The 14,820-nt window shown below is 40.6% G+C and overlaps 1 protein-coding gene across 2 annotated transcripts in view; it reads left to right on the forward strand.

Moving 5' to 3' along the window:
* Positions 1–14,820, forward strand: part of magi1b (membrane associated guanylate kinase, WW and PDZ domain containing 1b) — a gene marked incomplete at its 3' end in the record, with an annotated part of 122,798 nt that overhangs the window by 62,208 nt on the left and 45,770 nt on the right. For both annotated transcript variants that reach the window (XM_035662123.1, XM_035662124.1), the window contains 1 exon segment: positions 11,801–11,920. In XM_035662123.1, coding sequence (XP_035518016.1) covers positions 11,801–11,920 — 120 coding nt within the window.

A 14,820-nucleotide genomic window follows, 5' to 3' on the forward strand; every position in this document is an offset into this window, starting at 1 on the left:
TTTCACCCAAAAAAAAAAAAAAAAAGAAGCACTGGCAGGCTAGCTGTGGCAAAGATGGTGGATGGATCTGTTTTGGTTTTGGGATATGACGGGGAGTACCCACCCCCCTCGTGTTTGTGTGTGTGCACATGCATACCGTCATCTGTTTTTTGAAAATTATCCATGAAGACATGCCTCAGTATCTTCTTGGAAAATGTGGACTCGCTGGCTTGTTTGACATCAGAGCATGTTTATTGTGGAGATTTAGAGAAATGCTTCTGTAATAGCTTCTGCACAACAGTTGGGTCTTTGAATGTTGCCAGATTTTCAAGGCAGGGCCATTATCCACCATGTTTTGCTAAGATCACCCATCAGCTACATACGATATTCTTTATATGACCACTTATTACAGCAAGGCAGTTGCTACGGTAAACCCAACATAACCAGGCAAATGTGATCAGTTTGAAAAACCATGTCTGCCAGATTACACTAGAAAAATTTCATATGACTGTATGGTATTTATCCACATGCACAATGCGTGTTACTTCCATTAGTGTCCTGCTTTGTTTGCTCTGACTGCAATAAGACAAAAACCATAAATACCTTGCAGAGTTAGAGCGCTCATGTATGAATTATAGAGAACATTTTCTTGCACAGTTCCATGGTCTGCTGTCTGTGTAGGAGATATAGTAGATGGCATACGTGCAATGCATTTGAAATTGAAATGACTGGACTCTTTGAAAGACATACAGCGGGCTAATTCAATCCACTACCAGGCCTGCCCTTAATGTAACACAGTCATCACATTTCATTTCAAAGCAGCACGATTCAGTGCACGGGGAAATTTTGTTTTCACTTAATACAGACAAGACTAAGGAAAAGCATTTGCTTGCTATATGTTGAGGACCCCATCTTTATTAGAGAGGGAGCCAGAGCTGTTAGCGCGCATAACACATTGGCCCGCTGCTTCACCCCTTCGCTCCACTTTCTCTCCAGTGACGTGCACAGACTACGGACAGTGGAGAAATGAGAGGTACACACATTGTACCTCAGAGTTAGACTACAGCAGAATAAACCAGACAGTCACCTGTTCCTGGCTTTTTTTAAATGAGCAAACTTAAATGTGGCTTTTTAGCCATAGGCATTTGTTGTTGTTCAATAATATTGGTTTGTTTTAATCTACATTGTTAATCTTCTCATGTTCAGGTTATTTCGTTAAACTCCACTGATTTTACATATAAAAGTCTGTTTACAGGTCTTGTAAATAAAGTTTTTGTGGCTCCAGAGGGAGTCCATCACGAGTTTCGACAGTGTTATAAGAGTTCAATGTGAAATCTGGAGTACTCTTTTAAATGTAGATCTCAAGTATCTTAAGTGGCATTCAAAGGTTTATACGGGTGATCCGTTGAGCAAAACATTTGAATTTCACTCCATGTAAAATATGAGAGAATCAACAATATCCTTCACATCTGGATTTCGGTACGAGTGGTCATTTAAGTGAGCGGCAGCCAAGAGGAATGAAGCAGTAGTTATTTGGTGTTCTTCTGGATTACATGACATCATCAACATCAGAGCGGCAAAATGGAGTTTGGGCTTTTGGCAAGACTCAGTCGGCGGCTTGAGAAAAAACCCACAGCTGTCCTCCAGTCAAACCCGAAAGCAGGAACAGTTTTGCCCGGCCACACAAGCAGTTGTCACATCTGCCAAACTTACTGGAGACAGAGAAAACACAAATGAGCGGAGGATGGGTGGGGGAGTCTGTGGCATTAACTTCCTTAATATTCTTTGTATGAAAGAAAGAGTAGATGAATAGTGGTTTAAAGATTAAAAGGGAGAGTTGCTAAGGTTACAGATTTGAAGAACTGGAACAGATGAGAGGACCAGTAAAAGAGGAAATAAACAAAACATGGACAGAATGGAAAGAATGAAGTGGAGGAGGGGAGGGCAGCAGAGGGAGTGAGTACCACAGGTTTCCTGGGCTGTCTACTGGGCCATGCTCATGAAAATTTGAATCAAGCTTTGCAGATAACCGCTTCTTCTCCAAGCTAGCACATACATTTAACTGTGTTTGTCAATGATTCATGCGTGTTATCTATTGGAGAAAACCAAATATAACCCCAAAACACTGTCAGAGTTTGAGTGCTGCCATTGTTTCCATGTCAGTCAACTACTTAAAATGCACTCTTTGAAATAACTCCTGTCCTGAATGACCTGAATGCCTGCACACAAGCCGAATAAGAATAGCTGGGCCTATTAATAGAACAATTATGATAATGAATCATTGCCAAACACATTTGTGATGGCCTACTTTTCACTCAAGGCACCGATCAGTTAACCATCATTATCCCCCCCCCCCCCCCCCCCGTTTTGTTTATGTGTTATTTTTAATCCTGCATTTCCGGATTTTTGCCCAAGGAATGAACCCTCAGTGCTCTGAATTATAGGTGTTTTCCACCTTACTGTGCATGTCGTTTCTCTGAACCCTCTGACTTTTGAAGAAAATTTGTATCTAGGTCATACTGAAGTCTGTGTATCTGTTGGTATAGTGTGGGCATACTCTAAAGGCCTGCCTCAAATGGAAAGATGTGCGTTGTGATGGAAAACACTGTCTTGATTATTTGTGTTTGAGATGCTGTAGAGGTCTCAGTCCAGTGTCACGTCTTTTGAGTCTCAGTGTGTTTGAAACGATCACATCCAAACTGCATAATTATTATTATGTAGTCATGTTTTTGTCAAAACCAGAGCTCTCAGGTACATCCTAAATATCACACTATTTGGATAGGTGTGTTGTCTTAAGAGCCTGACTAACTTGTTTGGTCGGGTTACTTGACTAATACAGTAATTCCAGATTCAACTGGCTGGTTGACAGAGCAGAAAGTACCCAATCTTAAGTGGTTCATTATGAGGAATAAAATCAGTGTAGTTTGCTATGACAATTGCAAATTTTAAATGAGACTACATGTAACTTGCTGCATAATTTCATGCAACGAAATAGCTGTGGTGTGCATACAATGTCCATGCAGTGTGACATCTAGGGTGTGTGTGCATTAGCCCAATTGGCCTTGTTTTTCTAACTGATGGTGACGTTATGTCATCAGCAGTGACACACCGACATGTCGGACAGTGTGATTGTTGCAGAGTAGATGAATATTAAACACGGTCAGTTCCAGACAAAGAGATTGTCTAAATAAATCCAAGTTAGTTATTAAGGGATTCCTTTACCATTTCATCTCCAAGGTTCCTTTACTTTGCATTCTTTGTATGGTTGTTGGTAACAATCACCTTACTAGCCATGTTCTCAGACCGTCTAAAGCCTCATCCAAGCTCCATAGGCTCTGTCTGTCTGCGTTTTCGTTGCTTGTGGATGTTGACAACTTTCGGTTTTGGGTGGCGTAATCTTTCACTGATATTCCTGTCAAAGTCTTAGGAGCCCTTAGGTCAGACCGAGATCCTCCTCTTAGTTTGTCCAGCAAACAGAAAGTCAGCTAATCTCTTTCTGTTTTTACCACATAGTGTTGAGGTACTGTCACTGTATGTAACGTCACAGAGGGTTTATTTTGTCACCTCTATGAAAGAAGACAAGCAATTCTGACTGCTTTATTCAAGAGGTCATTCAGAAATATGGATACTTTGCTGATCATTTTGCTGCTAAAGCGTTCCACTGTGGTTTTGAACAGTGACATCCAAGGATATTTGGACATTTACCTGGATCTCAATTTGATTCGGTAGGACCAGCATGCAGTTATGTTCACTCTTATTTCGCTGAAGCATTTAGGGGGTTTTGGATCACGCAAAAAGAGAAGGAAGCCTGGTACTAATATGAAAGAAGTATTTCAGTCTGGTTCGCTTGAATCTTTCAAATTCAAGAAAGCGGTGAGATTTAAGCAAGACGAAGACTTACTCACGGAAAATGCCAAACTACACCACCAAACTGGATCAGATGAAGATGTCAATCAAGACAACTCTTCAGCTCCCGGCCATGAACCCAAAGTCGTCCAAGGAGTCAAGCCCAACATTGTCCTTGTGGAGGGAATTAAATGTAGGTCACAGCTAAAATGCAAGGCCAGGCCTGGGGGATATGTGGGCCCAGGGTGCTCTGTTGCTCTGGGGCAATGCAAGCGTAGGAAATAAACAGATTTTTCACACATAGTTATTTTTAGAAGCTAGGTTGTGGCTCCGTGCATGCCTGTACAGCCTCCTTTTACGTTTTTCATGTGTTTTGATGCCGCTGTGTTAAAAAAAGAAGGCTAATTTTAATACCATGTGTTTTCGTCTGTCATATAACCTCAGTTGTTGCCAAGCAGAGCTATTTTCCTCTCCGTGTTAGTATTTCTGTCTTACTGCAAAATCTAGCACGGTTGAAATGATCATGATTTACCTCTTTTTTTGCATTCTGTCTTCATTGTGTTGTGGAAGATGTTTCAGTGATGCGCAATTGAATAATGTAGTCATTTTAGTCTTTCTTCTAAAGCCATTGTACTCTCCAATCTAATCTTAGTGTCATCCTCTGTATTCACAAATGTCAGCAACCTTAGTTTGAAGCTATCATGCCACTAGAAGGGCAGATGCTCCCTTAAAATAGTCTGCCATCAATTAAATATAGATGAGGTGCTTGGATTTGTCTGCCAGTGAGTGGTAGTTGTGCTTCAAGAGGGAAGAAGTAAAGATCTTCCATATATTAAATACATTAAAGCAATCCATTTTGTTTTACAGTATTTAAATCGTGAGGTCTATTTCATTGATATTGGTGTTTTGTTCAGTGTGAGACATCCACATACTTTTGTCTCTTTATTTATTCCCATAAAGGAAAGCGTAAGAAGCTCGCTATTGTTCAGAACTAGCTAGAGAGGTGACCCATGAATACAACACACAGTGAAAGAAGGAAATTAATGTCTGTGTTTTTATGTGTAGTATTTGCCGGAGGATTTCCAAGAGAGCTAGACATATTACGTTATTATTATTATTAGCAGACATCTTGATAGTAACTGATCAAAATAACTAGCTATACTCTGTTGATTTGTGGGTGTGGCATTCAATATGGCAACAAAAGAAAGAATACAAATCATCACACTGTTATCCTTATTGTTGACGTTGAACCAAGACCTTAAAGACCACAGTTGAGCCAGTTCAGTTGAGATGATGAGAAGGTGACAGAAAGAAGACAATTTGATATTGATTCTCTGTAAGCTGAGTGACAGTGTAGACAAACCGGGAAGGCCAAGGTCACAGCAAGGGTTGTGACCAGTAGCTGCCATGTATTGATTGTGGTTTGAAAGACATCATGGTGTTACTGGATGCTCTCTGTAGTTGATAAGCCCAGTCCTGAGATACTGTGTAGAGAGAAAGACATTTTGATTGGCAGTGCCAAGGTCACAGTGACACCAAAGTGGTCACAATAAAATTTTGAAACGACAAAATACTGTTGCAAGTCAATTGTGTTTAAATTGAATTAAATTAGTTAGCTTTGTAGCCTTTTTACCTGTCAACAAAAACACTACATGTGTAATTATAAACTACGTACTATCCAATTAGTGTGTTTAAAGGTGCATTAATCATTTTATGACCACTAGGTGTCATAAAAACTTCAAGTCAACTTGCAGAATCGAAGTGTTAGCATACCGTTACCTTGTTATACATCCTGAAGCCGCAGAGCAAGCATCCATTTGGAACCTTTTCTCAAGCTAACATAAAAATACAATTTTAATATTTAATACATTTTTAGCCCTGGTTTAGTCCACCTACTCTTAAAAAACAAACAAACATGTAGCTTTATTACTTTACTTACTCTCTGCTGTTTGGTGCTAGACAGGTTGTGTGCACTGCTTGAGCTTGTTTTTGTGGAATGTCTGAGTTCATTGAATGAAAGCCTTCAGGAGGTAAATCTAATCTAAAAAGTCTAAATACTGACCGAATATACAAAACAAGTGAGTTATGTGTACTAGTGCCCTTTTCACATCACAGGAAGTTATTAGATTGAACTGATAATATCACTAAATGGAGCTTTGAATTTGTTTGTGCACTGTCAGTCATATAAGGCAATATTATGCTTTAGACTTAAGTTGAGGTCAATGGGGTGAGAGTGGCAAAGAAATCAGGTCTTCAAAGTGGGTGTAAGTAAGCTATACAAAGCTTCACTGACAGTCAGTGGTTACTTTTACGATTCAGCAAAAGGGTAAATTGAGATGAACTAACAACATGTATGCTTTTTTAAGTGAAAACTAATTTTCTATTTGCCAAATTTCTTTCCCACTGTTAAAGAAGAGTGCAAGATAACATTGAGGTTTGCACTTCTACAACAAACTGTTAGAGGAAGAGGTTGTTTTAGTTGCAACACTGAGGGCATTGATGGAATTGCAATTTAGTTCTTAGTGCTATTTGTCCATATTTATTGGCTATTAAGTATCTATTTGCTCGTTTGTTTGTTAAGGTTCCATTTCATGTGTAGTGCTATTAGCTAAAAACATATAATTTGCATGCAGATGATACATACTATACATGATACTTAAACACACCTATAATATTTTGGCATGAAGCACACTCATGATGTCTTTCTTTTACTAACTACATTTTCAAGTATTACACTAGTTACTTATAACTACAAGTGTTTTGTCATTACAATAGGGCTGGGAAATGGGCCTGAAATTTCTTTCATATCAGTCCATATAAAATTACCCACTGTATTTATCAAGGCACACGGGTAATGGTTTTAATGTTAATGTTTTGTCAAACAGTATTGTTGTTGAGTGACTCTCCATCATGGACTGGCTGTGAATGGTTTCTTTAGAGGTAACAGGTCAGGTCGTGACTGATGACATGTTGTCAAAAGGGTGGACGCGGCTGTGGTGAATGACTCATAGCGCGCTCCATGATCATGATGATGAAGTGTTATGATGCTGTTTATGATGCCCAGCGTAGACATTATAGATGACAGTTTGCATTTAATGCATTTAAGTGAAACCATTAATAATATATTGAACACTTTTCTTAATTGCTATTGATGTGTGTCTGTTGCCGATATATATAGTATCGCTATTGTTTTATTGCCCAGTAATGCATCACATCTATATCTGCCCCGACTAGATAAAACTAGACTTTTTTTTAGGCTATTGTGCATAGAGGTATTTAAAATGAGTCAGTTCAAAATCTATAAATGATATGTATCTAAAACCAAAAATAAAATATTAATAACATTATATAATATATTCTATAAATGTATGTAAAGTTCTCCTTTAAAGCAAGGAGGATTGGAGTGGCAGTGTGAAAGGGACCGGTTAGACATTTTAGCTAGGAACGTTGTTTTTTGGGAGGTCATTGAGTTCAGACACGTAACAGCCTGGTGATAGACGCTGTTTCTCTGTCTAACTGTTCTCACTAAGCTTCCTACCAGGTGGTAGAGGAGTGGATACATTGTAGGATGGATGAGAAGGGTCCTTGATAATGCAGAAAGCGTTGTGGATGCAGCAACTCCTGAATGAGAGCAGAGAGTCTGAAGGATGTTTTCTGTTGTCCTCTTTATGTGCTGCTGGAGTGACTTGAGGTCTGAGAAATTGCAAGCCCCATACCACATATTGAGTCTGAGCACATTTTTAATGGTGCCTCTGTAGAATGTAGACACGGTTTGGGTCTGGAGTCTTGTTGCTGCAAGAAGTGGAGCCGTTAGACTTTGTTAGCCAGGAGGATGGGATTTATGTTCCAGGTTAGATCTTTAGTAAGGTCCACACTGAGACACTTGATATCCCTGACTCTTTCAACATCAGAAGTGCCAATATCCAGTGGCCTTTGGTCAGGATGGGTCATCCTCACATCCTCTTGTTCAGGTGTGTGAGGATAATGTATAAGGAAAATGATCTAACAGATGGAGAGACAGCTTGAAGAATCTAATGGTAAATGGACCTGTACTTGTATAGGTCCATTTACCTATGATGAGATGATGAGATGGACAGACTGAATTTTGTGTGGTCCATGACTAGTCACTCCAAGCATTATGACTACTGTTGATTCATGTAATTGTTGGAACTCTAATCCAGTATGAACACCACATATACTTGTAGCATTGTGCTAATTTTGCCTGGTAAACTTTGAAACAGGAGAAAATGATTGTTGCCATGATAACTTTGCTAAAATGGGAAATCTGGCATGAAAGGAGAATAAAGCAATTGCCCATGTCTTGATGTTTGATAAGCCTTCAAACTGAACTTCCTGGTTCACGTTCAAGTCTTTTTACTTGAAAAATTCAGTCCCTTGCATTATTTTGCCATGGTGCTGTGGCCAATCTTAAAGTGCCCTTACTCTCAGTGTGTTATGTTCATTTTTGACCGCATTCATTCTTGAATATCTAAATGTCAGACCAAACAATGAGGAACATTTAGAGAACAGATCAAAGGCAGTGAGTGTTTTATTATTAAATTATTTCAAATTGCATTTAGCTTAAACCATAAGCAACACTCTCAGATGACAGGGAGATACAGTTGATAGGAAGGTAGCAGTGGTAACATGTTTCACTTTTGTGGTATGGCTGTGATGTAATTAGCCCAAACTACAGTACAACATGGTTAGTTAGCGAGTAACTGTAGCTGCAGTGCAGAGGTGCTAAAGTTGCTCCCCTCACTGTGGGGGTCTAATCCGGTCACCATAGGTGGTTCACAGCATAGACAGGACAATTCTCCCACTGTGGCTGTTATGGTAATGAAACTGTGTGTGTGTGTGTGTGTGTGTGTGTGTGTTGCAGGGGAGATGGGTGCATAAAGCTCCATTAAGTGATTACCCTCCACCCACATCTCCCGTTTAGCCCCAGACCATGCCATTTGGTGGTCAGGCACCTCCCCCTCATTGTCAGTGTGTGTGTGTGCACAAACACATGTGTATGTGCTGGCTAGCAGGGGGTTGAACAGCTGCTGATTATGACAGGAGGTGTTTCCCTCCCAACCCCTTTTGTACTATCACAAGCCAAAGCACGTTTGGCATTCACATACACATGAGCCGTATGACTCCTCTGTGACTGTTGGTATCTGAGTCAACCCTCTGCTGGATTGCCAGAGGGAGAAGGTGGCTCAGCATTGCGCTCTCCTCTGTGCGAAGGGACAGACAAAGAAGACTGACAGAGAGAGGAAGGGACAGAACCAAAGGTTATGTAGAGCAGATCCACATGTTCAAACATGAAACTGCAAAAATCTTACTGCCCACAAAGCAGTTAGCCCTCATCCGTTCATTTTCAGCAACACCCAGCTGCATACTCATGTAGTCGACCCTTAGACACAGTATGAATACAGATTTTACATATAGCACTAGTGTTCAAGTCTCTTTTCCCAAGCAGATAATTTCCTGGTGTTTTGAGGGTTTAACCCAACAGCATTCTAGTCTGTAGCCATAGTTACACTGGAACAGCTGCTGCCTCACCGCTGTTGTATATGAGTATTCAAATATGCCAAATTAACATACTACATGTATATCATTTATGCTTTCTCATGTGGCCCAGACCTTTGAGACCTCTGCGATATTTAATTGTTGGTCTAATCTTGGTATTGTAAAGGGAGCTGTGAAGCCAGAGGAGACTGAGTAGAGGACTGCGTCATCACTGGAGGACAAACTTCCCCACATAGCTTCCCCACATCTCTCACTCTATCCTATCCTTCCTGGGTTGTCCCTAGCAACAGCAGAGACCCAGTCGCATGAAGCATGAAGACACAGAAATTACTTTGATTTTCTTTTTTCTTTTTTTTTTGAAGAACATACGCTCCTGGATCTTTTATTGTGGTGTGCTATAAATTTACAGGCTATAGTAAATTTACAGTTTTTATTTTGGTCGTGCGTGCATGTGTTTTGATGCAGCAGTGGTGGCTCCAAGCTCCCTGCACTACAGTACGATCGCCAGTATCTCAACGCTTGTTTCCTTGATCATCTTCTTGAAATGCTAATGATGAGTGTTTTTTTTTTTCTTACGACGCCCACCCACCCATCTCAGCTGGGGAAGATGTTGAAGCCGTTAAGCCATCCAGCACTAGACGAACACCCTCACAGCAAATTTTAGAGGCTTCACTGTATGTGCCAGTCATTGGATTATGCTAACCCTTATCTTTGGTAGTCGCTCTCCTTCTCTTCTTCTTCCTCTTCTTCTTCTTCATTTCTGGCATCCAGAATAGTTGTTGTTTGGCTCATCTAATCCCAACTCTAGGGAAGAGTCTCTATGCACAACTTTTCCCAACCTGTCTTTCCTTCCCACTCTATTTCACAGCTTGGTCAATGGAGCTTTTGTGGGTGGGGGTATTGAATGAATCAGGCCTATAGCAATGACAGTGTCTTACCCCTGGGTCAAAGCCAAGGCTCTGCTTTTCTATCCCTTTTGAAACACTGGTCACAATTCCACTTCCTATTTGGTTTTCTAAGAGCAGCAGTGTCTAAATGGAGTCGAATCAATGGCCACTTTTGTGCGGAAAGTGAACTGACAGTCGGCTGAACGCTCGGGCTCGGCTGAGGACTCTCCAAGGTCGACATTCTGTAAAAGACTTGGTTCCTCGGAATGAGCGAACTGACTATTTGTTTGATAGACTTCAGAGGGGATTTGTTTGACTTTAAATCAATTTCCTCTAGCTGCACGAGTGTCTGGTCACAAATAGTGACGTTTGGAAGCACTAAAGTATGAATGAAAAGAAAGATTTACCATCACTGGGTGTGCCCTGGTATAGCAGCCTATAACAGAGATAACATAAAAGAACAGACTGTGATAGTGACACCTGGGTGATCGAACTATTTTCTGAGAGAGATTCCGTCCCTTCAAACATTGCAACATGCATGCCTTTTTACATGCTTGCGTGAGTGTAATGCATGCTTGCTGGAATCCGCACATCTGTGATTTATCACGGGTGTCACTGAATGTGGCTGCAGTGGGAGCCTCTCCCCGTATCCCCACACATCTATTTTTACCAGCTTATTGCTTACCAACCCACTGGAGACAGAGTGATTGGGAGATAAGACAGACAGATCAAGAGATGGAAGAGAAGGAAGGTAGCAAAAAGGGAAAGCCCTCTGTTGGCAAAGTGATGTCTGTCAGAACAAGCAAGATGAGAAAGATTATTTGCCTCAATTTATACCTTCTTTCTAAGCCACTGACTTTTTGTAGTAGGATACAGTAAATGCACCCAACAAGAGAGCGACAGTCGCTCAGTAGTGTAGGAATGTGCACTGGCGAGGTGAAGACTGACTGAGCAGAGCGAAGCAAGTAGAATGTTTAAAGGAAAAATAGATATTTAATGAATAATTTGTCAGTTACATTTGCAGTGTTTATTGTAGATTTGTTGTCATGTCACTATTGTAGCTGCTGTAAAGCTGTTTACCATTGACGCCACGCTAGCCAACTGTCAGCAGTCATTAAAGACAAGTGCTAGAATCTCACAGGCTACATGCCAAACCACACACACACACACACTCCCACTCCCATTTCCCCCGCACATATGGCAGGATCCCACTAAGGTGCTACTACGACACCTCACACTTTACCCCAGTGTGAAGGAAGAGCCTAGCAAACAATGGAGACTTCTATCACGTTATTTATTTTCATCTACCAGCGTTACAAATGTGAATTGTATCACACTAGACACCATTCATGCCCTCTCTGATTTACACTGAACATTTGGGAAGTATAGGTAGGTAAGGATAAATGGCTGCTAAACCAGTTTTTAGATGTTACACCCTAAACTTGAGTTAGTACAATGAAAGAGATTCTTCCAGTGCATTATTACACAGCAGCTGCTGATGTAATACTTCAACTGTATTCCTTGTCATTCTTGTTTGCTAACTCCTACCCTGTCTCTGATTGGTTGTCCAGGTACAACCCGCACCCCACGAGAGGGAGAAGTTCCTGGCGTGGACTACAACTTCCTCTCAGTGGAAGACTTCCTGGAGTTAGAGAAGAGTGGGACCCTGTTGGAGATTGGAACATATGAAGGTAAATTAGAGAATCACACACTGGGTTGGGTGTAATGTATATAACTTTTACTGATTTTTCTTTTTGGGGACTTTTCTAACTAGAGGGAGCAGAACCTTACAGATACCTGGAGAGGAGCAGAAATTCTTTGAGGTCAAACACTTGTATGGTTCTGCCTTGTCTGCCTGCTCTTGGCAGGATATGAGCTCCCCTAAAGAGATGTTCGATAAGTGGATGAATCAGTAAAAACAGTCCAATGTTGAAGGAAAATGCACCTTAAATCACTTGAATTACTGTAATCAGACTTGTTTTATAGTGCCAATTTTGTAGTTTTGTTGTGTATTTTATTATTTTCATGACTATCTGACCCACATACTGTAGATGATGTGGCAATATGTCATCATATTTGTAGCTTTAAAGGACTTTTGAACTATAAAGTTCCATATTATAGGTTTCTCATATCTAGAACATCAACAATAAACATCAGTGGCTTTTTTTGGCATAGAGATACAATGGGACACTGTTACACACACAAAAAAGCACATTTCCTTTCATACCACAAATGTACTGGACGCTTTTAGTCGCTGCATGTAGTTCATAGACATGTCTTTCTCTGTGTGTCAGTAAGTGAACGTGCTTAAATTGTCAAATTGCATTGAACCTGACTTTGGACAGGTGTGCTCAACCTGTATGACAGGTAAATTAAAAAAAACCTTTGTACCTTTAACTAGTGCTTAAACACGCCTACCCATGGTACATTGTCAGCAAGCAGGCTTGTTGTGTCCCTGTCCAGGCCAATCAGCCCACTTCTGGACAGGTGCACCTGCTGGCACAGCAGGAGGGAACCGTGTTTCCTGTCTCCCTCCAGCCGGCGCTCAAAACATGTCCTCCCCCACCACAGTCAAATCTTGGTGTCAGTCCCTTGGAGTCAAAGCTTCATTCCAGATTCTGTTTGCATTGACATTCAACAATCACATTCAAGGAAATCGATTGCAAAACGGCAGATATACCGATGTCTCAACAGATAGTCTCCTCAATACATCATAGTGCAATGCAGCACAAAGAAAGGCTTTTCTCAAATGGAATGATTCTAGTTCTTATGCTTTTTGGTATGCACCACTATTGCGATCACTGTCCACCATAAATGTAGGTCAGATAGCCCTCAGCAACATTTTCACCTCGTATCTCTGGAGGTTGTTGAAAGTAGCTCTCGGACATATTGGAAAACACTAGGTGAAGTTGAAGTAGAGGAGAATAGCTGAAAAAAACAGCATCAAAAAAGTTTTATTTGAAAGTTGAAAAGGTTGCTGTCAAAATCTTGATTTGTCTTTCATGTAAGCAACATCACAAAGGGATATTCATGAAAAATTGATGTGGTGGACGTTGGATGTATTGAGGGACTGGGGGCTTGTCAGTAGCCAGTGTTAGTGTTTGGTTGATGTGTTCTGTGTTGTGAGGATAGTCACACAGACACACTTAAACCTTTTAGCTCAGGTCAAGGGTCTTTGTGTTGTAAGGTGTGACCTTGTGGGGTCTCAGAAGTTGCCATGCAACACAACTTTAATCACAGCCTAACTGTCATCCACATGATACAGTGTGTTTTACTCTATATTTTTAGTCATTCAGTATGTCTTCCTTCCTATCTGCCAAAACTAAATCCAACAAATTAATTTCAGTCATCATGTCACGCAAGTATGTGTCACATAGACTATACAACACTTTTGCTTTGCTGATAAACCAAAGTCCCTACTGACACACTGAGAGGACTGTAAACAACACTACCATGTATCAACTCCATTCAGTCAGATACCGTTTAAATAAGTGTGCTGCGTCCACTTAGCTTGTTCAGTGTTCCATAACAATGGATTTCCCTATGACGGCAAGCCAGTAGAAGCAAACAAGGCCAATGGACTTCTGACTGACAACTAGCTTACTCACACCCACTGGTGACAGTATGGAAGAAATCCTAAACTGTCAAAGATCCTCCTTTCACTCGCTTTAAACAAGGTAGTCGTGTGACACATTGTCTGACCACATCAGACTGCCAGAATCCAAGCTCAACTTGAAGATGGGGTGAGAAGCAGGTGTCATAAAGAGCAAAGAGGTGGGAAGACTTACCATGCACCATTTTTGTTATCCACCAACCACCACAAATAACAAGGAAACAGAGACAAAGTAGCATTTCACTGGCAAATCTGGCAAAATTGGTCTCACAGCTGTAGTTGCCACATTGATTTGTGACTTTACGGCTGTGTATAGTCATTAAAACCAAGAAATGATGGTAAATGGGTTATATTTTAATGAGTACTCAATTTAACAATTTGGCCACCTGCGCTCACACTATGTTTGGTGTTATTAAGGAATGTTATACTAGCTTTCAACTGTAGTTTGTGTTATAACTTAACATCACTGCCATGATGTATGAACACAGAACGTTGTTGTTGTTGGACTACATGAAGATGAGACTGAAAAATGATTGAAACTTTCAAACACAGTGTTTAAAGCAGCTTCCAGCCAAAATCAGTGTGTGGAATAAACTCTAGTGATGTGTGAGCTTCAGACGAGCCAAAACATCCCCACACCTGAATATTTCCATCACACTGGACTGTTGGTTTCATGCAGCAAAATGATAGAATTATTTGGTCCAGGAATACAATGACACAATCTGTGCTGGCACTTTAGGCCCATACTAAATGTTTACAGGTTTTATCATTAAAAATCTATTTTAAAAACTGCTAATAGACATTTTTCATGGCAGAAATTGTGACGTGTCATAGCAGGAAAAGCACAGGTGAAACTAATTTTGGTAAGGAAGGCTCAGCTCCATTAGGTGTCCCAGTAAGTCGAGTCAGTGAGCCAGTATGCCCAATATCAGGACCTTGGTACTGGCTCAACTAAATGGAATGCAGTCGTTATTAATG

This window comes from Morone saxatilis, unplaced genomic scaffold (genome assembly GCF_004916995.1).
Source record: "Morone saxatilis isolate NCDOM2014 unplaced genomic scaffold, NCSU_SB_2.0 Contig18, whole genome shotgun sequence".
Lineage (NCBI taxonomy): Eukaryota > Metazoa > Chordata > Actinopteri > Moronidae > Morone > Morone saxatilis.